We start from the raw sequence: 24186 nt of genomic DNA on the forward strand, positions 1-24186 counted from the left end.
TCTGGTGGAGGCTGTGGTAGTTGTGATCCATTAGTCCTTTGGACTAATCTTTCCCTTGTGTCTTTGGTTTTCTTCATTCTCCCTTGCTCCAGACGGGGTGAGACCAATGGAGTATCTTAGATGGCCGCTCATAAGCTTTTAAGACCCCAGATGCTACTCACCAAAGTAGAATGTAAAACATTTTCTTTATAAACTGTTATACCAATTGAGCTAGATGTTCCCTGAGACCATGGTCCCGACAGCCCTCAGCCCAGTAATTCGGTCCCTCAGGGGATTTGGATGTGTCTGTGGAACTTCCATGACCTTGCTCAATAAACATCTTTTGATGCTTATCTTAATGGGCTTATGTGACCAATCTGTGAGGCAGACAGGGAGGGTATTATTCTACCCATTTCACAGATGAGAAAGCTGAGGCACAGAGAAGCTGGGAAGTTACAGAGCTGAGACTCAGTCCTGGTCTCCTGATTCCAGAGCCCACTTGTACTCTGGTTGCCTCGAGATGCTGATTCTATGCCTTTAGATCCACTCACATCACTGTTGATGTTTCAGGTCCAACTTCCTGAAGCTGAAGAATGCTGCAACGCTGATCCAGAGACACTGGCGGGGCCACAGCTGCCGGAGGAACTACGAGCTGGTGAGCCTCCCTGAGGGGGCTGCTCATTACCCATCAAGGCCTTTGAACCATGCCCCGTTGCCATGGCAGCCTGAGTCAGAATGGCCTGGCATGGTTGGCCTCTTGCCGCTGCCCCAGGCAGCCCCTCGCATTCCTTCAACCCAAAGTCCAGGTCTGGTTCTTTTGTGCTTTTCCCAGCTGGTCAGCAATGCCTGTCACTTTTCTTCTGGAATGTTTTGGTGGGTTGTGAGTACACTGGGGCGATTAGAGACCGCAGGGAAGGCTCTGTGGAGCAACAGTTTGGGCTGGAGCCTGGACTTGGGGCTGGGGAGGTGGCCAGAAAGAAGTTCAGTTGGCTGCAGCCCCTGGTCTGAGGAGGGAAATCAAAGCCATTCCCTAAGATGCTTTAGTCTGAGGGGAGATGGAGCTTAATGATGGGGAGCCCCAGCCTGAGGGGAGATGATCGTGCCTTCACTCTGGAAAGGGGGCAGCAGACTCTGAGCACTGAATGGCTGTGTTGCAGATGCGGCTGGGTTTCCTGCGGCTGCAGGCCCTACACCGCTCCCGGAAGCTGCACCAGCAGTACCACCTGGCCCGCCGGAGCATCATTGAGTTCCAGGCCCGCTGCCGTGCCTACTTGGTGCGCAAGGCCTTCCGCCACCGCCTCTGGGCTGTGCTCACCGTGCAGGCCTACGCCCGGGGCATGATCGCCCGCCGGCTCCACCGGCGCCTCAGGGGTGAGGTGAGGGGTCCTGAGTCCACAGTGCCCACAGCTCAGACCCCTACCAGGGCTGTGTCCTCTGAGGGGCACTGCTCCACCCCCACTAGTTGGCTAAGGAAGCTGAGGCCTAGAGAGGCAGGAATTTTCCCCTTGCTTTCTCTGAAGAATGCATAAATTGGTGCCATACCCCTCCATTTCCATCCTCCCAGTCAAGCTCCAGGCACTCCAGTGACTCTTTGGGAGACCGAGGCAAACCTGGCTTGGCTTTGGGATCAGTGGTGCCCCAACCCACTGCGTGTCCTGAGAATTTCTTAGTTGCCTCAGTTTTCCTATCTACCAAATTGTTTGGCAAAATCGCACCCAGTCCCAGGACTCAGTCTGGGTTGGGGGCGAGGTGAGCTGGTGAGGGGGGCTGCAATGACAGCGACACACTTTTCTTTGCCCACCCGACTGTGCCTCCCCTCAGTACCTGCGGCGTCTTGAGGCCGAGAAAATGCGGCTGGCGGAGGAACAGAAGCTCCGGAAGGAGATGAGTGCCAAGAAAGCCAAGGAGGAGGCAGAACGCAAGCATCAGGTGAGCTGAGAAATCCCAGCACCTTAGATTTCCATTCATTTGATCAACAGCTTTTACCCATTTGGGGCCAGTCATGATTCATCCACGCAACCTTCCTTTACTCATTCCAAAGGTATTCCTACTACATCCACTCAGCAAACGTTTACTGAGCTCTTCCTGGGTGCCTAGTCCTGTGCCAGGCAGAAGGACAGAGGGCTCCAGAGTGCCCTCAGCAGTGCCTTTTGTAGCTGGGAGACAGCACTCAGGTTCAAAAGCCTGAGCCCGGGTGAGAGCTCCGGGAGAGCAGCTCTGCTCAGTACGGGAGCCACCAGCCATGCGTGGCTGCTGAGCACTCGAAAAGTGGCTAGTCCAGGTGGGAAAGTGCTGTCAGCATAAAGCACACACTGGATTTTGAAGACCAGTGTCAAAAAAAGAAACAAGAATGTAAAATATCTCACTTATTTCTAAAATATTGATTACATGTTGAAATTATAATATTTTGGAAAAAGTGGGTTAAATAAAATATATTAAAATTGATTTCACCTATTCCTTTTAGTTTTTTAAATGTCTATTTGCAATTATGTTTCTGTTGGGCAGCACTGGTCTAGAGCCTCAAACCTCTGACTGTGGGATTTCTGGGTTGATGTGGTCCCCTCCGAATGGAGGGATGTCAATCAGGAGGGCTTCCTGGAGGAGGTGGTTCCCAGGGGAGTCCTGAAGGACAGGCGGGATTGCTGCCTGGGCTTGTCAAGAGGCTTCCCTGTGGCCCAGAGGTGCCATGCGTCCATCCACATTGGACTGTAACAGCTGAGCTGGCCCCACATAGAAAAGCCTCAGGCTCAGTTCTAGTTCTTCCCAGTGGTCAGCAGGGCCCTGGGTGGAGGATGAGACTGAGGCCCTGGCTGCTGTGGTGGCTCTCTTGGGCTCCCCACGGAGATCTTGCTCCCTGAGGCCGTGGTACTGGTGCTGACACCCGTCTCCTCTGCATCACTCCAACCACCCAGGAGCGCCTGGCCCAACTGGCTCGTGAGGATGCAGAACGGGAGCTGAAGGAGAAGGAGGAGGCACGTAGGAAGAAGGAGCTCCTGGAGCAGATGGAGAGGGCCCGCCATGAGCCCATCAATCACTCAGACATGGTGGACAAGATGTTTGGCTTCCTGGGGACTTCAGGCGGCCTGCCAGGCCAGGAGGGCCAGGCACCTAGTGGCTTCGAGGTACTAGGCTGGGAAGAAGCATTCCAGAGACCCCCATAGTCTATCTTGGGAGCCTAGGCACCCCTGGTGGTGGCCGGTGGCCCTCCCTTTTCTTGTTCCCCTTTGCACTGAAGTCCACGTGGCCCCCTCTGAGCGGAGGGGAGCAGCGATGAACTGGGTCAGGGCTCTGTCCACCACCAGCCTGCCTTATGACCTTGGGCTAGTCACTGTCCCTCTCCGGGGCCATTCCCAAACTTTTATTTATTCACTTATTGAGGACCTCCCATGCACCAGGCTCTGGGTAGCACACAAGACGAACACAGCTCCTCACCTCATGGTGGAAGGAACAGGCTGGAGGGATGCTGCCCAGCCCTAAGTCGGCCCCAGGCCTCCCCACCTGGTGGTCCAGGCCTGCACGGCAGGGAAACCTGCTTGTCCCCTTCAGGACCTGGAGCATGGGCGGAGGGAGATGGTAGAGGAGGACCTCGATGCAGCCCTGCCCCTGCCCGACGAGGATGAGGAGGACCTCTCCGAGTATAAATTTGCCAAGTTCGCAGCCACCTACTTCCAGGGCACCACCACACACACCTATACCCGGCGGCCACTCAAGCAGCCGCTGCTCTTCCATGATGATGAGGGTGACCAGCTGGTGAGGCCTCTGCTAATTAGGGTCATTGCTCGGGGGGCTGGGGCTGTGGACTCCCCCTTGTGGTGCAGTGTGGGTGCTGAGAGTGGTGGGCCCTGCTGCAGCCTCCACCCGGCGCCCAGCGGGGGCCAGGCCCACACAGGCCAGATTCTGAGGAACTTGGTAACGTGATCGGCTCAGAATGGCCCTCCTGTGGGCATTTCTCCAGCCATCTCCCCCAATCACCAGGCTATTGTGATAGCTTTAGCCATATCTTCCTCATGGGCTTTCCGTCCCCAGGCGGCCCTGGCGGTCTGGATCACCATCCTCCGGTTCATGGGTGACCTCCCTGAGCCCAAGTAACACACGGCCATGAGTGATGGCAGCGAGAAGATCCCCGTGATGACCAAGATTTACGAGACCCTGGGCAAGAAGACATACAAGAGGGAGCTGCAGGCCCTGCAGGGCGAGGGTGAGGTGAGGCCAGGTGCCCTCCGGCCGATGTCCGTCTCAGGCCTGTGTCCCCAGGCTCAGGATCCTCCCAGGATAAGCATCCTAAAAACGACCTCTGCCAGCCCCCTCCCCGCCCCATCCACTCACAGGAAACAAATGGGTGAAGGTGTGTGTAAACTGTAAAGTGCGTACCACAACCAAGGAGGCCACGTGGCAGAGCAGATAGGAGATTTGCAGACAGAACCAGCACCAATATCTTGTTGGGAGGCCTTGGGTGGGTCACTAGACGTTTCTGAGTGGGCGTGGAGGGTGGGGGAGGTAGATACCTCACAGACATTGTATGTTATCAGCTGGTCCTGTCATTACTTTCTGCCCGGTCACTTGACCTGGATCACTGTTGGTCCTGCAGGCCCAGCTCCCCGAGGGACAGAAGAAGAGCAGTGTGAGGCACAAGCTGGTACACTTGACCCTGAAGAAGAAGTCCAAACTGACAGAGGAGGTTAGAGCAGTCCCCAGGGGGCTGGCAGCCCACACGTGGCTGCCTAAGGTGGCCCAGGCTGGGGCAAGGCTGAGCTTGGGAGGGACGCTCAGGGAGCAGGAGGGGGAGCAGGAGGAGAGTGGACACTGTCTGTCGTCAGGGGTCCTGGCTGGCCTAGGGAGGACAGTGTGGGGGACCATTAGGCAGATAGAAGTTCGAGGAGTTGGGGTCGGGGTTAGATAGGGCTTCTCAGAGAAGGAGTGGGGGTTGGAGTGGTAGATGGTGACAGGGAGGACATTTCCTGTCACAGGATGAACCAGATTGCATTTGATCCAAGGACCTTTTAGATGCTGAAAACTTTTCTGTGGGATAAGAAGTCTCATCCAGCATCAACACTATTAATTTGTTTGCTTGATAATTTTTTAATTCATTCCATTAGTCACCTCTCCTTCTCCAAGCACTGTCCCAGCCCTGGGCCCCGGAGTGCTTAAGCTGGTGGAAGTCAGGCAGACACAGACCAAGGCATTTACAGCTCAGCTCCCTCATACCCCTACCATCAGTTCCTCTGCTTAAAATACTTCCTTCCCCTTCTCTGCCTGGGGTGATCTCCTCCAGGAAGTCTCCCCTGACCTCTCTACGGTACAGTCAGGGGCTCCTCGGGTCTTCCATAGCCTGCTTTGCCTCTGCCCTTGTCCTATTATCCATTGGGAGCTCAAATCTAGTCTTGCAGCCATGTTGCCGGAGATTTGAATCACAGCCCTGCCACTTGGTATCCAGGGAACACAGGGAAGAAAATGCCCACTCCATGGGGCTCCTAGGAAGAGGGTGCGAGACTATGGCTGTGAGTGCTCGGTATCCGTGACCATGGCGGCATGCTCCCACCACTCACCCTGACTCTCACTTAGCATCTTCTGGGCAGAGCAAGGGGCTGGTGTCATGGGCTGTGAGGGGCAGGAGGAGAGAAACTCATTCTGTAAGAACTTGAGTCTGAGCTCTTTATTTTAGGGCTGGGGCATTGGTGACTGGGTGATGATGACCAGATGGTTGGAATGTGGGTTGTCCTTTGGTTGCCAGAAGTTGTGTGTGTGGAGTCCACCCTAGGTATGGGTCCCACTGGGAGGCAGCAAGTCCCCGTCATGGCTGAAAAGGCTTCCCAGGGAGAGGGAGTAGGGGAGGGCGATCTAGGAGGCTGCAGAGGAGCCGGATCCCCCAGAAGAGGGTGGCACCAGGCTAGTGCTCCTGGGCTGTGTGGAGCTATCATTGATGGAACTTCTTTCCTGCACAGGGTGGGGGTGATGGCAGGGCTGGGACCGAGGGTGGAACCGAGCCCTGTGTCCACCCTAGGGACGGAGGAACCCAGCTCTTCTGACTCATTTCTGGGATTCTTCTCGGGGGAGTGGGCCAGCTCAGGCATTGGTCAGTTCACCCTGCCCTGGTCAAGCCTGTGCCCTCCCCCTGGATCAGGTGACCAAGAGGCTGCATGACGGGGAGTCCACGGTGCAAGGCAACAGCATGCTGGAGGACCGGCCCACCTCCAACCTGGAGAAGCTGCACTTCATCATTGGCAACGGCATCCTCCGACCAGCACTCCGGTCAGTGCCTGGGGTGGAGGCTCAGGGAGGGCACCGGCTGGGCGGGTCACCCTGCGCTTCCAGGGTGGGGCCCTGACAAGCTTTCGGTGACTGAGCTCTGGCTCCATCACCTTGGCAACAGATTAAGCTAGACAGGCCTGGGTTTAGCTCTGCTACTTGCTAGTTGTATGGCCTTGAGCGAGTTCTTTCATCTCTCTAAGCCTCCATTTCCTCATTTGTAAAGGGGGGATAATGATAGTACTTACCTCATAGGGTTGTGGGAAGATAAAACTGTGCACAGTGTTTAACACAGTACCTGGAACATAGTAGGACTCGATAACAGCAGCTGTGATTCTCATCATCCTAGGTGTATTTTCTGCTTTAACCCCATACCTGCCTGCTCACCTTCAGTGCTCCCAACGTAGTCCCCGTGGTCAGTTAGTGTGGGCAGCATGCCTAGGGGTCCTGGGAATGCCTCCTTCCCCTCTCAGACCCGGGAGAGGCCTTTACCCAGGTCCCTGGGGTGTTGGGAGGAGATGGGTGATTAGGGGTCACAAGGAACAATTAAGGAATCAGCTTAGCTGGGTCAAAGGAGGGAAAATGAGTAGTATTTGTCTAAGAGAACCATATCTGCACAGGACAGGTTAGTTAGGAGAGCTGGCCCATGAACGTGTGCATTCTGGACGGGAAGATAGCAGGATGAGGGGTGAGGGGAGTCTAACTCCATTTTACCAATGGGCAAACTCAAGTCGAGAGCAGGGAAGAGACTTGCCCAGGGTCACTTAGCCCCCCAGACCTCCTGCCTTCCAGTCAGGCCTCCTTTCATTGCTCCTCACGGCCAGTTACTACCTCACTAGAGATGGTCACACCACCCAGTGCCTCACATCCAGAATTTGCCCCCCAATTATCTCACCAGCATAAAATTGTCACTTCTAGAGAGCACAGTGCCAGGAGACCTGGGCCAAGAATCAGGGCTTTGATTCTGGTCTGCCCTTGGCTCCCTGAGGGACCATGGCTAACCTTTCCCTTCTCTCAACCCCAGCTTCTCCACCCATAAAGTGAATGGGGTCAATGGCTCCCAGCCGCAGCTGATGAAGTTTTCACTGGTCTGTGGCAAGATGGGAAAAAAAAAGATGTTTCTAAAGCTATATTTGTTCTATTTAAAGAACTCTCTTTATTCTGAGATTTTGCCCTCCTACTCTAGGGATATAAAAATTATTTTTGTTTTATGTAATGATTGTGATATACATAGTGGACACCAGGATGTGTGTGTGTGTGTGTGTGTGTGTGTGCGCGCGCGCGCGCGTCTGCATGCGAGTGTGCGTGTGTTGTGTTTTAAATATCCTTATTTGTCATGAGAAAAAGTTGGCAACCTCCAGAACTTATTTTGAAGTTGCTGGTGCATGAAGTCTCAAAATTGAGGAACCGCTGAATTAGATTCTCTCTTCTTCCTGCCCAGCCCTGCCTGCCCTTCTGGGAAGGAAGAGGAGCAGATGAGCGCCCCCTGGTGGTTGCCTCATCCTTACAGGTCCTGCCCTTGGCCCTGGGCAGGCAGGCAGCTGACTTAGAGAGCATCCAATTTGTAGAAGGGAAGAATCGTTCCCAACAACAACAACAACAATAATCGCAACTTGCTTTTATGGAAGGTTTACTAAGATAGTCACTGTGCTAGCTGCTTTATAAGCCTTATCTCTTTTTGGCAAAGCAATTATTTAAAATCCCTTAAAGTTAAAAAAAAGTTGCCTTCATTGTTTTAATCTGATTATAAAAGCTATACATGGCCACTTAAATATTCAAACATTACAGAAATATATCAAGAGAAAGTGAAGTCCCTACTCATTTCATACCCTGTAGGCTCCCCAGATGTACTTCCTGTTTCTGTTTTACTGGATGCCATTAGTAGAAATTGGACTTGCTGCCATGACTGTGGGCTGGGGCCCAGAGAGGGGATCTAACCTGCCCCAATCACCCAGTTGGTCAGGATGAGTGTGGTTGCTGGTGGCTTGTGGCTGCTGTGTCCAGAGCACGGTACTCACCGCTCTCTGGAACATGGGGCTCTGGCACGTGCAATGTGGATTGGAGTTAGAGATGGGCTTCATGGTTGGTGACCTTGGCTCTAAATTTAGCAAGAACCCTCTTCAGGGCACTGCAACCCCTGGGCTCAGCCTTCCCCACCCAATTCTACCTCCTCCTGGGCCATCTTGGGCAAGTGGAGAGGACAGCTGTGCAATGTTCCACCTACTGCTAGGCGAGTGGGATTTGGGGCCATTCCTCTGGAGCATGTCTCCCTTCCTTTTTCCCCGGCTGCCCAGGGATGAGATCTACTGTCAGATCAGCAAGCAGCTCACCCACAACCCCTCCAAGAGCAGCTATGCCCGGGGCTGGATCCTCGTGTCTCTCTGCGTGGGCTGCTTCGCCCCCTCGGAGAAGTTCGTTAAGGTAGGGGAGGGGCCTGGCCCCTAGGGTACAAAGGGGGCTGGCCCTGTCCTGGCACTGAGTGAGGAGAGCAAGAGGAGGAAGCTCCTCAATGGCTCAGGAGGCAGAAGAGTTTTGTTAACAAGGGCCCTAGGACCATCCCCCTCAGGCCTCACCATCTCCTGACACTCCAACCTCCCAGGCACCCACCGCCTCACTCTGTTCTCACTGAAGCCTCATTTTATTTATGAGGAGACTGAGTTTGGCAACAGTGTCTCCTGGACTATCTAAAAACTTGTCTTGAGGCAAGCATTTAGCTCAGCTCAGACTATTCTCTTGACTGATCCTTGGTATCAGGCTCTGGGTTCTGGGGACAGAGGTAGAACCAGTCACAGCTGGACCACCCGATAGGTCAGTGCTGTGAAGAGGGAAGCTGTTGCCCAGTTGGGAGGAGTCAGGGAAAGCTTCCTGGAGGAGGTGGTGAGGTCTAAGTTGGGCCTTGAAGGAAGAAGAGCAATTAAGCTAGGTGAAGAGGGGAGCACGGTGTGTGCCGGATGGGGTGAGGCAGGATGTGCGGTTATAATAGATGGGGCCAGATTGTGGTGGCCTTGCCAGCAAGCTAAGGTTCGTGGACTTGATCCTGAGGGCAGCAGGGAGCCATGGAAAGCAGAGGAGGGCATGGGCAGATGGGCCTGAGTGTGAAGGAAGGGCCTGGGGGCAGAAGACTTGTGAGGAGGTGAGAGTGGTCAAGGGAGGCTGGAGTAGGGACTGGGGAGAGGTAGTCTGCCGGCCCCACCTCACCTGGTCCTCTGTCTGCAGTACCTGCGGAACTTTATCCATGGAGGGCCACCTGGCTACGCCCCATACTGTGAGGAGCGGCTGAGGAGGACCTTTGTGAATGGGACACGGACACAGCCGCCCAGCTGGCTTGAGCTTCAGGTGCTGCCCTGGCCCCACACGGGCACGTGTGTGCGCGCGTGCGTATGTGTGCATGTGTATGCATGTGCGTGTCTCCAGTGCTCTCCAGTGCCCTAGAAATGTCCCCTGCTTTGGAACTCTGTGGTTCCTCAAGCACCCACCCTCCAGTTCTGGAATCTCAGGCCTGTTGGAACAGGAAAGGCCCAAAGGACGATTGACTCCTATCTGCTTGCTTTATGGTCAGAGTGACTTGGGAAAGGCAGATGCCCTCTGTGTCTCAGTGACTTCATCTGCAAAATGGTGACAACAATACTTATCTCACAGGGTGTTGGGATGGTTAGGGATGGTTACATGAAGTGAGGGCAGAAGTACCTGGCAGGTGGAATGCCTGCCCTCCCAGCCTGCCCTCTCAGCTCCAAACGTCTGACTGGGGTGGGCTCCCTGGGCACCTATGATCAGGGACAGGCAGTGTCCCTGTGGGATGCTAGGAGCCTAGGGCTCAGGGACAGCTCTAACCCCACAGGAGCAGGAAACCAGAAGCTCAGAGGCTCCCCACGTGTCCTGGCGCTGGGCCCCAGGGCTGGTGGGAACATGAGCAAGTCTGAGGTAAAGGGATTCCATAAACCCCTTTGGATCACTTCCAGGCCACGAAGTCCAAGAAACCCATCATGCTGCCTGTAACGTTCATGGATGGCACCACCAAGACCCTGCTGACAGACTCAGCAACCACAGCCAAGGAACTTTGCAATGCACTGGCCGACAAGATCTCTCTCAAGGACCGCTTCGGATTCTCCCTCTACATTGCCCTGTTTGATAAGGTAAGGGGCCCGGAAGCACCTCCTCCTGGCTTCATCCTGGGCAAGGCAGCTCTGGCTCCTTTCTCAGTGCTGCCACCTACTGGCTCAGGCAACCTCGCACAGGTTACTTATCTTTCAGGGCCTCGGTTTTCTCCTCTGTAAACCAGAAGCAACACCTGCACTGCCTGGCTCATTAGGATTGTGGAGAGCTCTTAAGCACCTGAGGAAAAGTCCAGCATCACAATGCAGACTGCAACCAAGAGCTCACTTCAGTCTTATGTACCCAGGCAGAATTAATCTTTGCCTGGTACTGGAGACAGAGTATGGCTCAACTGGCTAGAAGGGTGGACAGACATTCCAGCTCTCTGAGCTTCAGTTTCCTCATCTGCAAATGGGAATATAATTCCTTACCAGGCTGGTGGAGATAGTTGATGGCAGACACGGAGAAGCTACCCAACAAATGGTAGTTCCTTTATGCTTGTTCATAACCGGCTGGTGTATAAGCCTCCCCCGGGCTCACACCCGGCCTAGAGCCTTCTTAGATGAACAGGACCTGGGTTTGGTGATTTTGCCTCCACACCCAGCAACGCCACATATAGCAGAGGTGCCCCCCATCCCTGGCAGGTCCAAGGACAGAACTATGTTGTTGGGCACAGTTTGCATGGATTTTTTCACCTAAAAAAGGAGCCCAGGTGGTGCAATGGTTAAGCCCTCAGTTGCTAACCAAAAGGTTGGCGGTTTGAACCTACCCAGCTGCTCCAGGGGAGAAAGACCTGGCAACCTGCTCCCATAAAGATTACGGCCTAGCAAACTTTATGGGGCAGTTCTACTGTGTCACATGGGGTTGTTATGAGTTGGAATAGACTCGCCGGCAGTCAACAACAGCCCGACACAGATACTTCTTATATTTTCAGTGACAGTTTGTGTATCAGTTTCACAAAAGGTTTATGCTAGGAAATGAGAACTCCCATGTGGCTGTGCCCAAATCTAATGCTAGAAAGGTGATAACTGGGTGTGTTGGCTCAGAGCCCCTGGCTAGGATCCAGGGTCCTGGTTCTGGTCTGCCTCCTGGGAGACCTTAGGCACGTCCCTGCCTCTCTCTGAGCCTCAGTCTTCCATCTGAGCAAGAACATTTGTCACAGTTGATGGCTCCTTGTAGTCCTTTCCCGGCTCCATGCCTGCCTACCCTTCCACTGGGACCTTCTCTGCTGTGACCACCACCCTGTGCCCACAGGTGTCCTCCCTGGGCAGTGGCAGTGACCATGTGATGGATGCCATCTCCCAGTGTGAGCAGTATGCCAAGGAGCAGGGTGCCCAGGAACGCAATGCCCCATGGCGTCTCTTCTTCCGCAAAGAGGTCTTCACACCCTGGCACAACCCCTCTGAAGACAACGTGGCCACCAACCTCATCTACCAGCAGGTGGTGCGAGGAGTCAAGTTTGGGGAGTACAGGTGTGAGAAGGTGAGTGAGAGGAAATCTGGCTGAGCTTGCTTGGCTCACAGCCACCTATTTTCCAAATTTGGGCTAAGCGCTACTGTCCATGACTCACCATTAGCTACGCTGAGGTTATCCTGACTGAGGTTGGACATTATCTAGGCTTCTACTTGATTTAGCACTACCTACCTCATGGGAGTTGTGAAGATGAGATAAAATTACAGAAACAAAGGCTTTGAAGAATATTATGAAGGTATTCCTATACCACTGTAGTGATTGCGTGTGGTACAGAGTATGCACTTCAGTGTTACTGACTGTATTGTCTTGAATTACTATAGTAAACTGCCCTAAATGAGTAAGAGATCCATTCATTGAGATCAAAGTGTGCAAACGTGTATTCTCTTATCTCCTTCTAAGGACAGGAGCAAGGTAGTTGTTTTGCTTTTGATGATAATGGTGATGATGGTTCCGATGATACATATGGCTCTGTTGGTGATTTGATGGAGGGATGAGGGTGGGGATGACAGAAATGAAGAGGATGGTAAAGGTCGGGATGGTGCTGGTGATGGTAGTGATGATGGTGGTGGTGGAATGGCGTTGGTAGTAGTGGTGATGGTGGTATCAGTGGTGCTGGTGGTTGTGGTGATGGTGTTGTTGCTGTTAGTGACGGCGGTGTGGTGGTAGTAAGCTGGGTTGATAGTCAATAAGAATGTGTTAGTACAGCCGTATCAGTTGTTGAAAATTCTAATATACTTTGAAAGTAGTTGGAAAACATCTACTGTCTGCAGGCTACCAAGAACGTTTCTCTATTGCCTCTGCTGCCAGAGCCCTGGGGAGCCCCAGGTAGGCATCACTGGTGCTGCTGTGCACCAGCCCCAGGCAGAGAAGGGGCAAATGCCTTGTGCAATCTGGCTGTCTGAGGCCTTTGCAGTATAGCCCACCCCCGGGGGGGATGGCAGTAATGGTGATACAAATAGTGGTGGTGAGCACTCCCCTCGTTCTGACCATCACCAGTGGCACCTGACACCCCATCTCCAGGGCAGACTCTTCTCTTGCTTGTCAGCCCCGGTGGCTGTCGCATGGGGCTGTGCATGCAGAGGCTAGCCCGTTACCAGTGGACTGGCTGGTCTCTCTGGGCCAGGTCAGGTACTCCTGGTGCTGGCGTCGAGAGGGCCCAGGAGACAAAAAGGGCATGGCTGTGCCCTTAAGGAGCTCATGGTCTCACAGAGCAGACAAGAATTCAGTGGTGAATCAGTGAGAATACAAGGTCCCAAAAGCCAGTATCTGACAGCTACAGGAGGGAAGGGCAGGAGAGTTGCCTGGGGCTTCGGTGTTCTGGAAGGGCTTCCCAGAGGGACCTGGGCCATATATGTGACCTAGGTCTCCTCCACTACCTTAGGAGGATGATCTGGCCGAACTGGCCTCACAGCAGTACTTTGTGGACTATGGCTCTGAGATGATCCTGGAGCGCCTCCTGAACCTTGTACCCACCTACATCCCCGACCGTGAGATTACGCCCCTGAAGACGCTAGAGAAGTGGGCCCAGCTGGCCATTGCTGCCCACAAGAAGGTAGAAAGGCTGGGAGGGTGTGGTGGTGGGCTTGCTGGTAACCTGGGCTGAGGGGCAAGGACCCAAGCCATCAAGAAGGTTGCAACTGTCACTTGACATCTGTCCATCCATGGGGCTGCCGGGTACAGGACAGGAGGCAGGATGGTGCCTTTGTCCTCTTGCCCCCAGCAGCAGCCTCTCCTCCACATGGATGTCAGTTGACTCATGTCTTCTGCCACCTGCTCTGGGCTAGGCTCCAGGGACACAGAGAGGGAACAAAACCAGCCCTTTAGCCTCATGAGTGAAACAGACCCTTGGTTATTGGGTCCCCTCTCCTGGTCTTGCACCAGCCACTTACTAGTCCCTCAGCTTCCCAGGAGCCACAGCTCAGGGGTGTTGGTGGATGCTGGAGGGAGCTTCTAGAAAGTGCACTCTCTTTTTTTCCCTGAAAGTACTCCTGCTCCAACTTCTTCCCTGGGGAACTTCAGGCACAGGCACCTCCACCCTGTTCCTTGAAGCCCCGGGCCCATAACCAGCCCTGAGTAGATCACTGTCAAGGTCAGGGGCCTGCCCAAGTAGTGCAAGGGTATACTTGTGGGGAAGGGGGTGGGGGAAGTGCTGGGCAGAGGCCCTATTGCTGGGGTGCTGTTGCTGGCAGAGGACCAGTGGCTCCCCGCCTCCTAGGCCGTGGTTGCGTAGGAGTAGAAACATCTTTGCCCATATGTGGACAGAAGGCTTACAGTCCAGCACTCTCTTATCCCCCTACACTACATGGCCTCTTCTCTAGCCCAGGCACCCAATGCCCCGTTTTCACCTTCTCTGGTTACCTCTCCCTCAGCCTGAACCTCTCCCTGAATGTTCCCTGCACCCCCTTCTTCACCTAGACCTGGCTCACCCTGAGGTCCTCCCTTTCCCTGCAGCCCATCCCAGAAGAGATGCATCCTCCCTGCCCACCTTAACCTCCCGAGTGTAGCCTGAGTCCCTCAGGGGAGAAAACTGCTGTCTATGCTTGGCAATCCCACACTTGTGGCTCACGTCCAGTCAGCTGCTAAAGCTTGTGCACTTGGCCTCCCAAACTTCTCCAGCCTCCGACCACTCCCTGTTCACTCCCATCCTGGCACGCTCTGGGTTGGGTGCCATTGCTCATGCATTCATCTTGTTTGGGGCACTTGCTGTGTGCAGGCACCATGCCAGGCCCTGGAGACACAGCTGTGAACAGGACAGACGTGGTCTCTGTTCTCTCAGAGCCCAGCCGTGGGCCAGGCCTTTTGTAGAGGGACAGGTGTGAATGAGTATTGTTTTTAGAGGAGGGGGCATAGTTTAGAATTTCAAACTTAATTCAAAGAGCTGGAACTAATGTATACTGCGCACACTCCACATTATTATTTTTCTCTGCATACATGTTGTTGCTCCAAAAAAATCAGCCAGTGAAAACCCTATGGATCACAATGGTCTGCATATGTGTATAACCCAATGCCAATGAGTCAATTCCGACTCATAGAGACCTTAAAGGACAGAGTAGAACTGCCTCATAGGGTTTCCAAGGAGCCCCCAATGGATTTGAACTGCCGACCTTTGGGTTAGCAGCCGAACTCTTAACCACTATGCCATCAGAGTTTACATATTATTAATTTTTCTGAACCTTTTAAGATAAACTTGGAGATACTGAGTACCTTTGCTGCTAAATACTCACTACTTCTGGGACATCACTGCTTCTAGGCTCTCTCAGCAGATGGAAATGTGGCAGTGTATATGCTGATAGACACACATTCACAAATATCTTTATCTATGTCTGTGTCTATATACAATAAAAAAAAGGGAGTTCATTTTGATCACTCCAGTTCTACTGCAACACCGCAGGGCTGGTGACTAGGTTTGGGAGGATGTTTTTAAATAAAGGAAATGCTGGTGCTCTAATTGAAGCCCTATCATTTCTTCCTGGGAGCTGCAATATCCCCTCACTGCTCTCCTTACTTCTGGGCTCCAGCTCCAGCTCCACACTCCACACAGTGTATGATCTTTCTAACTCCCAGATTCACCCAGGTCACTTCTGTCAAAAACCCAGTCTTGCAGTTGCTGCTTGGCCCACAATTCCAAGTGACCTGGTTCCTACATGCCATTTTCCTATCCTCTCTCCTCCCTGGCCTGCCTTTTGTGCACACCTCCGCTTAACCATACACAGTCCTGTTCCCCAAATGCCTCTCACTGTTCCCTGCCTCTTGACCTTGTGCATGAGGAATGTGTCATCTGGGATTGCTGGCCTTCCTGTCTCTTGGTCTGGATTAGGAGCTCCTTGGGGGCGGGGCCCATGTTCTCTCCGACTTTGAACTCCCAGGGCCTGCATAGAGGCACCCCTACTGATGCTGATTGAATAAGAGAAAGACAGAGTAATGGGGGTGGCAGTGGGATGATGGGAATGTGGGCAAGACCATGGCAAGTGGGAGGGCACAGGGACATCTTGGGGACAGGGGCATCTGATTTCAGACAGAGCTTGTTCATGTCTTGTGCCCCCTGTCCTTCTCCAGGGGATTTATACTCAAAGGAGAACTGATGCCCAGAAGGTCAAAGAGGATGTGGTCAATTACGCCCGCTTCAAGTGGCCCCTGCTCTTCTCCAGGTTTTACGAAGCCTACAAATTCTCAGGTACCCCCTCACCCTCCTGCCTTCCAGTCTCCCTCTGCCCTTCTCCAGCCCCCTTAACTCCATGGCCCCAGCCCACGGCAGTGGGTGGTGGGGAATGGCTCTAGCTGGGCTTCCCAGTCAGCAAGGGCCCTGCCTGTGGGGCTGCCTGGTCTTTTCAGGTCAACGCTGCTGGTTGGTCCCGCCTCCTCACAGTCCGGTAGTGACTGCATAGGTGACTAGGACCCGCCTCCTCCTTCCTCCCCAGCTTCATCTCCCAACATTACGTTCAGTCTTGGGGTCAGCATACACAGAACAACCTGTATCAACTTGATACCAGGAGTCAAAGCCATCCTGGATTTGAAGGAGTGAAGCTCCTAGTCCTGGGTGATGTGCAGGCAGGGTTGGGTGGCCCCTGTCAGGGATGTGGCCAAATACAGTTTTGTTCAGCTCTGTCACACTCCCCAAGGCTGCCTCAGCCAGAGACTGCCTCATTCAAGGGTGGCGGTCCAGAGCTTATTGGCAATGGGAACACAGCAGGGGTTTTCTAAGGAAGCAGTACCTGCAGGGAAATGAGTCCAATGGAGCCAAACACCATTAGCCCTGGGCCAGACAAGGTACTAGGAATCTTGTGTATCCTGTCTCATATAACTCCTCTACACAAATACCATCCCATCAGTCAGTTTTTTTTTTTTTTTTTACTGTAAGTGACAGAAAACCCAGCAGCCCTCCTCATGGCCCTAAGATGGCTGCAGCAACTCCAGGCATCACAGCCTCAAACAAAAACTTCCCTGGGCAAAAAAGAAACTATCCCTTCCCTGTTCTTTAAGAGCCAAGAAAGCTTTCCCAGAAGTCTCTTCTCATGTAGCAGATTTTCCTTCATGTCTGATTGGCTAGAATTAGGCCGTAGACCCCTTCCAAAGCCAGTTACTGACAGTGGGAATCAGATCATCTTTATTGGCTTAGAACAGTCAGAATTCCCTGGTAAGGCTAGTACTAGCACCAGCTTCCCCTGAAACAGAATCAAAGCTCTGTTGGCAGGACAGAACAAGGGATGACTGTTGGGTTCCTAACCCACAGTGTCTCCACACTGCTTTGTTTTAGCAGGGCTGGGACCCAAGGGGTTCTGATCTTGAGCCCTGGCACATAATAGGTGGTCTGAGATTCCTTAGATTGAGCACTTGAGTGAGTATTGGAATTATTACAGCACCTACTGTTATAGAAGAGGGTGGCTCAGAGGATGGGCAGGAGCGGCTCTGCTGGGCTGACTCTGTGAAGTTGAAAGTGGGCGTGGCTGACACAAACCCACGAAGGCCATTTACTCAGCCATACCTCCTAGCTGGCTTTGTGCAGGCCCTGTGCTGGTGCTGGGCATCACAGAATCCCCAAACATCAGGGCTGGAGAGAACTTTGGGGCTCAGTTAGTCTAATCGCTCTCCATACCCCACTTTAGTGTGGAGGAGGGATTTGTCCAAAGCTGCACAAAGACTGGTGAAAGGGCTGGGACTCTAACCAGGTTTCCTACTACAACGCTCTCTTTCCACTGCACCTTGGATTTCAGCTTGTGGGAATATTGTACTCTTTGATCCTCAGTTTCCCCATTTGTAAAATGGAAATCAGTATACTCTCAGCCCTGGCTGCCTCCCTGGTGGTTATGAGGATTGGGAAGGGTACGACCAGGGAGCTGGGACGGCCTCCCTCTCAGTGTCTTGGTCTCCGCCTCAGGCCCCAGCCTCCCCAAAAATGATGTCATTGTGGCAGTCAACTGGACGGGCGTCTACTTCGTGGATGAGCAGGAGCAGGTGCTTCTGGAGCTATCCTTCCCCGAGATCATGGCCGTGTCCAGCAGTAGGTGAGGAGGGGGCAATGGAGACACAGACAGAAGACAGGTGGGAAAGCAGAGGCAGTCCCAGGAGCTGTCATGCAGGTCATGCGTGTCTTTGAAGGCGTCTTTGCCTCACAGAGGACATCACTGAGGCTCAGAGACCTGCACTGGCCTGTCCTGGTCACATGGTGATGGAGCAGCTTGTGCTGCACCACGAAGACCTCCCAGGCATCTTCCTCCTAGCGGAAGGGCTGTACAGCGCATTGGTAGTTTGCTGAGGTGGGGTGGGTGATTAGAAGGACCAGTCACAGGTGTGTGAATAGAGCCTGGCTTGGGATTCAGGGGCCTGGGTGGGGCATCTTCATGTCCTCATCCCTCAGATAAGGGTCTGAATACTTTCCTTCTATAACAGGGGTGGAGAATAGATGCAATAATCAATGGGAGAGCTCTTTGTAAATTGAGAAGTGTGATGCACACAGGAGGGATGGTGGATGGTGAGGGGGGTTCCAGCTCACATCTGAAGTGCCTGGACAGACAGGCTTTCTACCAGGGCAGCCCCACCCCCGAATCCTGGGCTCATAGGAGTGTCTCTGACTGTATGTGATGGGGCCGGAGTTGGGGCATGTCCAGCTCTGACTGGGCCCATGCCAGGCACACAAGGCCTGTAGTGACATGATAGTCCCCACCCTCTTAGAGCTTGAATCAAGAGGAGAGACAGACATCGAACAGGCCATTTGAAAGCAGGGATCAGTGTGATGGGGACTATGGGAAGGTAGAGAGGGCTTCTTGGAGGAGGTGGTAACTAGGCCAAGACCTGAGGGTAAGTAGGAATTATCCGGGAAAGGGTAAGCTGGCTGGGCCAGGCCAGGCTCACTCTGGGCATGACTAACTGTCTGAGATGTGTCTGACTTGGGCCCCATCTCACCTTGGCTGGACTGTGTCTCATCCTGGGTGGACCAGGCCTTGCTCTGGCTGGGCCACATCTGTCCTGGGTCAGGCTGGGCCTCACTTTGGCTGGGCCATGTTTGACTCTAGCCAGGACACGGCTGACCTGGGCAGGGCAGGGCCTCTCTCTCACTGGGCTGAGTCTGACTCGGCTGGCCTTGGTCTCCTTCAGGGAGTGCCGTGTCTTGCTCTCGCTGGGCTGCTCTGACCTGGGCTGTGCTGCGCCTCACTCAGGCTGGGCAGGACTGACCCCGGATGGACCCTGTTCTCCGTGTTGGTCCTGCAGGGGAGCGAAAATGATGGCCCCCAGCTTCACGCTGGCCACCATCAAGGGGGATGAGTACACCTTCACCTCCAGCAACGCCGAGGATATCCGTGACCTGGTGGTCACCTTCCTGGAAGGGCTCCGGAAGAGGTCTAAGTACGTGGTGGCCCTGCAGGACAACCCCAACCCTGGTAAGTGGCTCCTGGCGTGGTCTGCTAGCGTTGGGAGTTTGGGGTGTTAGTCAGATTACATGCCTTTGCCTTGGCCTGGCATTCAAGGCTGCTATTGCCTTGTTATGCATCCTTCCCCACACAGCCTCGGCTCCAACTCGACCAAATAACCTAACTCTGTGCATTCAGTCTATGCCCTGTGGGGAATCTTCCCCTCCCTCCCTCCCTCTCGTTCCTTCTGTCCCTCTACTGTCTCTTTGCCTGGATAATTCCCACTGGTTGTACAATAACGTCAAGAGCTGTTCTGCTGGGTGTTGGTGTGGTCAGTTAAGACAAGGCAAAATGAAAGCATAAGTAAGAGGCCAGCAAGAAGGTGCTGGCTCCCCTAATGTTCTATTTTCCACATGGAATGGCTTCAGGCGAGGGTCAGATGTATCAGCAAAGACAGGAGGAATCCTCTCACTGCCAAGGGAGCCCCAAACAAAAGGCTCCTGCCATTTTATGGACCCAGGGGACAGGGGGAGGGAAGGGGACAGGGCTAGGAATGGAAGAGTACGGAGTACTGAGTCAGAGTGGAGAATAATGGCTTCAAGGCCCCACGATAATGTCGTCTAGGCAGAGGTGCCTGGGAGAGGCCTCCACCAAGGGCCTTGATGAAGATCCTCTAAATAGAGGAGCCTGGCTAGGGATGCAGATACCCGTAAGAGCCTGGCCAGCCAGGGCACCTGAGTCCTGGGCTACGGCTCCCTCCAAAGACTGTGATGCACCAGCCATGCACCAAGTCTGGTTGAGGAGGGCAGCTCCCTACCCCCAGGCCTGTTGGGCAAAATCTTTGTAATTGTCTGTGGTCAGCTGGCAAGATCGCACATAGGCTTTGGGCGAGAAATCAGCTCCTCAAAAACTCTCTCTTGCCCCCTTCTGCAGGTTAGATCACGAGTTCCTCCTCCATGTTCCCCAAATACACACTGTCTCAGTTTCCTAGCACTGCCGTAACAAAAATACTGCAAATGAGTGGCTTTAAATAACAGAAATTTATTTTCTCACAGTTCTGGTGGCTAACAGTCTGAATCAGGGTATCAGCCTTGTCAATTCTTTCTTGTCAGTAGTCCAGGGTGTTCCTTGGTTCCTTGGCTTGTAGACGATCCTCACGTCTTCCCTCATGTGGATGTATACATGTCTCTTCTGCTCTTTTTATAACCCAGAAGTGATTAGGTTTAGAGTCCACCCTACACTATATGACCTCAACTCTTCAATTGATTACATCACATAGGATTGCATTATGGAAGGTGATCTGCCCTACCCAAGGCCAACTGATTTAATCTCATGTTTAAATCATAACAGCATATGGCCAAGATTTCAACACATGTTTTTGGTGGACACAATTCAACCTGTAACAGTCACCATCTTCAAATGATAATAGCAATCACAAGTATCCTGGTTGAGCATCTCCTTGGGCCACCTAGGCCCGGGGTGGGTCATCGAAAAGACAGAGATGAAACAGACCCCAGCCTTGCCCACAGTCGGGAGGAGGTGGAAACATAGTTACAGCCCCTGTGACCAGCCAGTGACCTGGGAAGCTGTGGGTGTCCAGAGAAGAGGCCCCTGCGAAGCCTGAGGGGTCAGGGAGGAAGGGATGTCTGAACAGATTGTATTGAGGCAGAGAGAAGAATATGAACAAAGCAAAGAGGCAGGAGAAATCTGGCATGTCTGGGGACCTGCACATGGTTTGGTTTGGCCCGAGTAGGCGAAGTGAAGAAGGAAACACAAGAAAGGAGGTGGAAGAAGTCAGGAAAGCCAGCACAGCAGGCCTTGTGAGCACATCAAGAAGTGAGGGCTTTCTCCTGAGGGCGATGGGGAGCCATGGAAGGGTTTTGAACAGAGGAGTGGCCTACTCTGGTGGCCCTGCAGAGGGTTGTGGGAAGGTGGAGGCATGGCTTCAGATTCTTTAGTGGGGAGTAAAGGCTTATATGTCATCAACCCAAATAAAGATGTTGCAACTCAGCCTCTCTCTCTGCCCCCATGTGGCCCGACTCGCTCCCACCTCCCAGCGGGGGAGGAATCAGGCTTCCTCAGCTTTGCCAAAGGAGACCTCATCATCCTGGACCATGACACCGGGGAACAGGTCATGAGCTCGGGCTGGGCCAACGGCATCAATGAGAGGACCAAGCAGCGTGGGGACTTCCCCACCGATTGTGTGTATGTCATGCCGACTGTCACCTTGCCACCAAGGGAGATTGTGGTATGTGGACCAATGGTCGGGGATGAATGGGAGGGTCCCCGGGGCCCCTATTTGTCCTCTTTCCATATCTGTAAAATGGAGTGAGGAATCACACCAGATTAATGACCTGCAGCTTCTGCAAAGCCGATCCAAGGGTTTTATGGGACCACAAACTTAATGTTGGGGCAGCTATCAAACCTGTGCCGAGTGGGGAGGGGCCTAGAAACTGCATCAGAGGAGGCACTACCCAGGGGCAGGGCTCTGGATGGGAGAAGAGAGGCCTGGGGGCATCACCTTGCACTCTCTGGAAGGACAGTGAGGGCAGGGTCAGGAAGGGAGGGCCAGGGAAGGCCCTGGTTCTTCTTGAAGTCACCCTGAGTGCAGCACTGTGGACTCAGAGCCCAGCTTCCCAGGTGGCTCCAGAGCCCCCTGCTCTTGTCCAGGCTTCCTGATTGGCTCAACCTACCTGGTTCAGCCACAGGGCATCTAGGGAAGGGTCATGAGGCCAGCATGCTGGAGGCAGCAGTAACTTCAGAGATCCCAAAGAGAAAGGGGTCCCCAGGGTCTGAGTGGGGCATGGGGTCTACCTCCTCCTCCACGGAGAAGAGTCTCCCAGCCCCATCCAGAGGCTCCGGGCTTAACATCGCGATCCCAGTGAGTCTAGGTGGAGAGTTACCTCAGTTCTCTGTCTCCTGGCCCCCAGGCCCTGGTCACCATGACCCCTGACCAGAGGCAGGACGTCATCCGGCTCTTGCAGCTGCGAACTGCAGAGCCCGAGGCGCGCGCCAAACCCTACACTTTGGAGGAGTTCTCCTACGACTACTTCAGGTGACGGGGCTGCTGGGGAGTGGAGGGGGCCACATGACAGTGAGCTGCAGGCTTCGGCTTCTCTCTAATGGGGGTGGCTTGCCCTCACCAGTGCAGTCCTGGTGGAGAGACAGGCAAGAAAACAGGCAGCTGCGATTCTGAAAACCCAGTGTTGAGATGGGGCATGCTGGGTGGGCTGCGGGAAGCGCAGAGGAGAGGAGGGGCTTCCTGGGGGAGATAGCATGGCGGAGGGGTGAGGAGGATGTCTCACAACCAGGGAGTTTATCCCCTGGGCTGCCAACGTTGGGGTCAGTGCTGACTGTCCCCGTGCCATGTCAGGCCCCCGCCCAAGCACACTCTGAGCCGTGTGATGGTATCCAAGGCCCGTGGCAAGGACCGGCTGTGGAGCCACACGCGGGAGCCGCTCAAGCAGGCACTGCTTAAGAAGATCCTGGGCAGTGAGGAGCTTTCGCAGGAGGCCTGCATGGCCTTCATTGATATCCACACCAGCAGGGGAGGGTGATGTGGAGGGTGGGGGTCACAGGAAAGGGGACTCCTGGATGGGTGGGCCAGCTTCTGGCCTCCAGGGTTTTTGTCTCCTACACCCCTCCTTCCTTCTGAGGGGCTCACCTGGGTTCTGGACAGATGTGGGGAATGTTGATGGAGTGACCCCATCCATGTGCCGGCACTGTATAGTGTGCAAAGTGCTGCCTCCCACACTGCCTCTTCGACCCCGTCATTCAGTTGACGGATGTTCACTGTGCTAGGTGCTGGGCCAGGCCCCGCCCCTGGCCTCTTGTGCTTCAGCTGGGAGGTAGGCATGCTGATCAGGCTATTTTAAGGCTAGGATCAATGCTGTGATGGGGCTGGGGGAGCACAGTGACCTGATCTGGCCTTGAAGAGGGGTAGGGAGGGCTTCCTGGAGGAAGTGGTATCCAGGCTGAGACGTGTGGGGTCAGTAGGGCTTAGCCAGGCAAAGGGGAGATGGGTTCCCAGACAGAGGGAACAACATGTATAAAGGTCCTGAGGCAAAAGAGGGTGGGGCTATTTCTAGGGCACAGAATGATTCAGCATAGCTAGAGGGCAGAGTTCAAGAACGATAATTTGAAGATGTGGGCTGACTAATGAAGGGCTCCTGAGCCATGTTAAGAAGCTTAGACTGTGTCCTAAGGCCGGGGAGCCACAGGGCAGTGGGCGGCATGGTCGGATTTGCTGTTTGGAAAGTCCATCCTGCTGTGAGGACTTTGGTTGTGGCAGGGTGGCCAGTAGGGAGTCTGCCAGAGGAATTGGGGATAGAGTGTAGGCAGTGGGCATGGGGAGCAGGGAAGCAGATCATGCCCATTATGTAGATGAGCAGCCTGAGGCTCCAGGACTTGCCCAGGGTCACACGCTGCAGAGCAGGCAAGGAGACCACAGAGAGGCCCCACACTCGACCACAAGCCCTTCCTTAACAGCCTCCACCTATGCTCAAATACATGGGTGACTACCCCTCCAAGAGGACACGCTCTGTCAACGAGCTCACGGACCAGATCTTCGAGGGTGCCCTGAAGGCCGAGCCTCTCAAGGATGAGGTGTATGTGCAGATCCTGAAGCAGCTGACCGACAACCACATCAGGTGGCAGGCCCCTACCCCCTAGTGCTCAGAGCCGGAAAGGAATGTTAAAGTCCAGCCACCTGCTGTGATGGGTGGGGAGCTCACTCCCTGCTGAGGCAACAGCTGGGATCAGTCCTTTCTCACACAGAGCAGGAAGATGCCCTTATGTCCTACCTCTGCCTCCAGGCCCAAGGATGACCCGCCAGGAACCAAGAGGTGGGGTGACTGCACCCCGTTGAGCCTGTCCTTCTCTAGGTTTAATAGCCCTGGTCCTCCACCTGGTCCTCTGAGTTCCTGCTGCTCCCTGACTGAGCCCTTGGGTACCCACTTTCCATCCAAGGCCCGGACTGTCTGCCTGCAGGGTCAGCTTGTGATCAAACATCCCATCTCTGGCTCACCCTGAGCTAGCTGTCAGTCAGAAG

At 54.0% G+C, this 24186-nt stretch overlaps 1 protein-coding gene across 1 annotated transcript in view; it reads left to right on the plus strand.

Annotated features, from left to right (window-relative positions):
* Positions 1-24186, plus strand: part of MYO7A (myosin VIIA) — a 75902-nt gene that overhangs the window by 35849 nt on the left and 15867 nt on the right. Inside the window, 20 exon segments of the mRNA XM_023736491.1 lie at positions 550-634; positions 1137-1355; positions 1801-1908; positions 2892-3101; positions 3526-3729; positions 4006-4182; positions 4568-4657; positions 6101-6228; positions 8520-8646; positions 9442-9561; positions 10185-10358; positions 11572-11799; positions 13172-13342; positions 15847-15964; positions 17666-17792; positions 18997-19166; positions 21194-21384; positions 22067-22191; positions 22510-22667; positions 23632-23785. Of these exon segments, the coding sequence (XP_023592259.1) occupies positions 550-634; positions 1137-1355; positions 1801-1908; positions 2892-3101; positions 3526-3729; positions 4006-4182; positions 4568-4657; positions 6101-6228; positions 8520-8646; positions 9442-9561; positions 10185-10358; positions 11572-11799; positions 13172-13342; positions 15847-15964; positions 17666-17792; positions 18997-19166; positions 21194-21384; positions 22067-22191; positions 22510-22667; positions 23632-23785 (3084 nt within the window).

Source organism: Trichechus manatus, unplaced genomic scaffold, assembly GCF_000243295.1.
Source record: "Trichechus manatus latirostris isolate Lorelei unplaced genomic scaffold, TriManLat1.0 scaffold00088, whole genome shotgun sequence".
NCBI classification, from domain to species: Eukaryota; Metazoa; Chordata; class Mammalia; order Sirenia; family Trichechidae; genus Trichechus; species Trichechus manatus.